Below are 2,417 nucleotides of genomic sequence, written 5' to 3' on the forward strand. Positions count from 1 at the left end.
TTTAATTTTTTTCCTTCATTTTGGGTGGTGTTTTTCAACCTTCCCTAAATTACAGTGTTCAGCAGACCTAGAGATTCACTCCCTTGCTGAGCAAGTAGCATATCCATGACCATTCTGTAAAGGCTGCAGAAGGAATTTCCATTCAGCTTTCTCCTTTATGGTAGTGTTGGTTTCTCTGAAAAAATAACTGTTCCTTTTGAAATTGAATTTCTAAATTTGCTAACTATTGCCTTTGTGACTCTTTTTTTTTTTTTCCCCCCTACTCCAGAGCTACTCTCTCCTGGTGTGAAAAGTAAAATTTTCAAAGGCCAAAGAACCTACAGGCTCTTTGCAGGTATTTTACCTATGTGCTCTGTCCCTCTGTTCCCAGTGCAAATCTTGCACATAAGGTCCTAGAAACACTGAATTTTCCTGGATTATAATCCAGGAAACCCAATAGTTTCTTTCAAATTACACTGTGGGTGTCAAATTCTTGTATTCAGTGGTGCTGTTGCATATGTGCATCTACATAGATATTGTTCTATCTGTATTTATTTCTCTCACTGCTCCAACTCTGCAAAATGTGTTGGAGCAGATCCACCCTGAAAAATACCAGCAGGGGCTGAAATACAGCTGGGATACAACTATGCCTAAAATACACACAGGTTCTAGGAGTAATGTTTCAAATGTCCTTTGCAAAGGCTGTTTGAATGCTGCTTTTGCATCCCTTTGAACCCCCCAGATGAGCATTGCTGGCTCAGTGTGAAGAGCATATTGTGGGTGGAAAAGTTTAACTTGGAGTTCATTTTTGTGTGAGGAAATGATGTTTCTAAGAGTGTCTGTGATGCACATGGTAGTTAACATTGGAAACTCATGGAAGATTCAGAAGCAGCATTTCACATTGACCAGAGCAGTCTCTGGGCAGTAATGAATCTCCTGAAGCTTAAAACTCCTCCACAGCTTGGGATTTGCACCTGCTGGTTTGTGTTGGCATCAAGAGAACATAATGAACTGCAGAACCAGAGTCCTGACTCGGACAGCACCAAGTCTGTGCCAGTACTGGTGGCCTGATGTGACTTGGTGGTTTGGATCCAGTTTTGTGACTGCTGAGATTATGCAAGGCAGGAACATCCCTGTCCCTTGTGGCGATTCAGGATTGTTTCTGACATTGTCTTTACTGATGGAGATTTTTGTGGGAAATAGATTGGTTCACCTGAATAGGTTGTCCAGGGAGGTGATGGAGTCACTATCCCTCGAAGTGTTCAAGAGGCAGCTGGGCCTGGTGCTGGAGAATATGGTTTAGGGTTTAGGGGTTACAGCAGTGACAGGTTAACGGTTGGGCTTGGTGATCTTAGAGGTCTCCTCCAACTTTGATGATTCTGTGGTTTCTCAAGGCTTTTCCCAACCTGGCCTTGAACACTGCCAGAGTTGGGGCAGCCTCAGCCTCCCTGGGCGACCTGTGCCAGTGTCTCACCACCCTCACAGGAAAGAATTTCTTCCTAATATCTAGCCTAATTTTCCCCTCCTTCAGTTTGTACCCATTACTCCTTGTCCTGTTGCTCCAGTTCTTGATGCAGCGTCCCTCTGCAGCTTCCCTGGAGCCCCTTCAGATCCTGGCTGGTTGCTATGATGTCCCCACACAACCTTCTCTTCCCCAGCCTGACCAACCCCAACTCCCTGAGCCAGTTTGGTGTTGCTATCCCTCACCAACCTCTCCTTACAGTTGTGTATCACCACGGGAACAGCGCGACCGGCGGCCACTACACCACGGACGTCTTCCAGATCGGACTCAACGGTTGGTTGCGCATCGATGACCAAGCAGTGAAGGTCATCAACCAGTACCAGGTGGTGAAGCCGTCGGCAGAGCGCACAGCCTACCTCCTGTACTACCGCCGCATGGACCTGCTGTGAGCCCTGCTCCCTGCCCAACACCTGCTCTCCACAGCTCTCACTCACTTTGCTCTCCTGGAAATGCTCTTTGGAGTGAAGCTTTGTTCCTTCTTTTTGGGTTTTCTTCTTTTTTTCTCCCCCCCCCCCCTTTTTTTTCCCCTTCTTTTTAATTTTTCCTTTTGTTTTTTTCTTCCTCTTTTCTCCCCTTTCAACTATGAGCTAAGAGTGCTCAAGGAAACTCCCCTGGGTTTGTGCACAACGTAGTTTGTGTTGGCTTTTTGACTTTGCAGAATGAAGTCATTTGGTTGGAAGACTCATGAATCACAAAAAAAAAATACAAAAATTAAGCTGAGTTAATGCTGAATCCTAAGATAATAAAAGGGGATTTGCATTGAATTCCCAACTTTGGAATTGCATAGTAGAAGAGAAACCTTGCACCAGCAACAGAACTTGTAGATTTCTGTGAAAATGTTTTATCTTTACTTCAGTAAAAAAAAAAACCCTTTAAAAAATGAAAAAAAAAATATAAAGCTCTCTCTGCTTCCCCA

At 44.5% G+C, this 2,417-nt stretch overlaps 1 protein-coding gene across 1 annotated transcript in view; it reads left to right on the plus strand.

Moving 5' to 3' along the window:
- The window catches only part of USP10 (ubiquitin specific peptidase 10), a gene marked incomplete at its 5' end in the record, with an annotated part of 29,212 nt that extends 27,311 nt beyond the window's left edge, over positions 1 to 1,901 (plus strand). The window contains 2 exons of the mRNA XM_009072616.1: positions 269 to 334; positions 1,703 to 1,901. Coding sequence (XP_009070864.1) covers positions 269 to 334; positions 1,703 to 1,890 — 254 coding nt within the window. The remainder of the gene's footprint in view (positions 1 to 268; positions 335 to 1,702) is intronic.
- Between the last annotated feature and the right edge of the window lie 516 nt (positions 1,902 to 2,417).

The sequence above is a fragment of the Acanthisitta chloris genome, unplaced genomic scaffold (assembly GCF_000695815.1).
Source record: "Acanthisitta chloris isolate BGI_N310 unplaced genomic scaffold, ASM69581v1 scaffold6944, whole genome shotgun sequence".
In the NCBI taxonomy this organism is placed as follows: Eukaryota; Metazoa; Chordata; class Aves; order Passeriformes; family Acanthisittidae; genus Acanthisitta; species Acanthisitta chloris.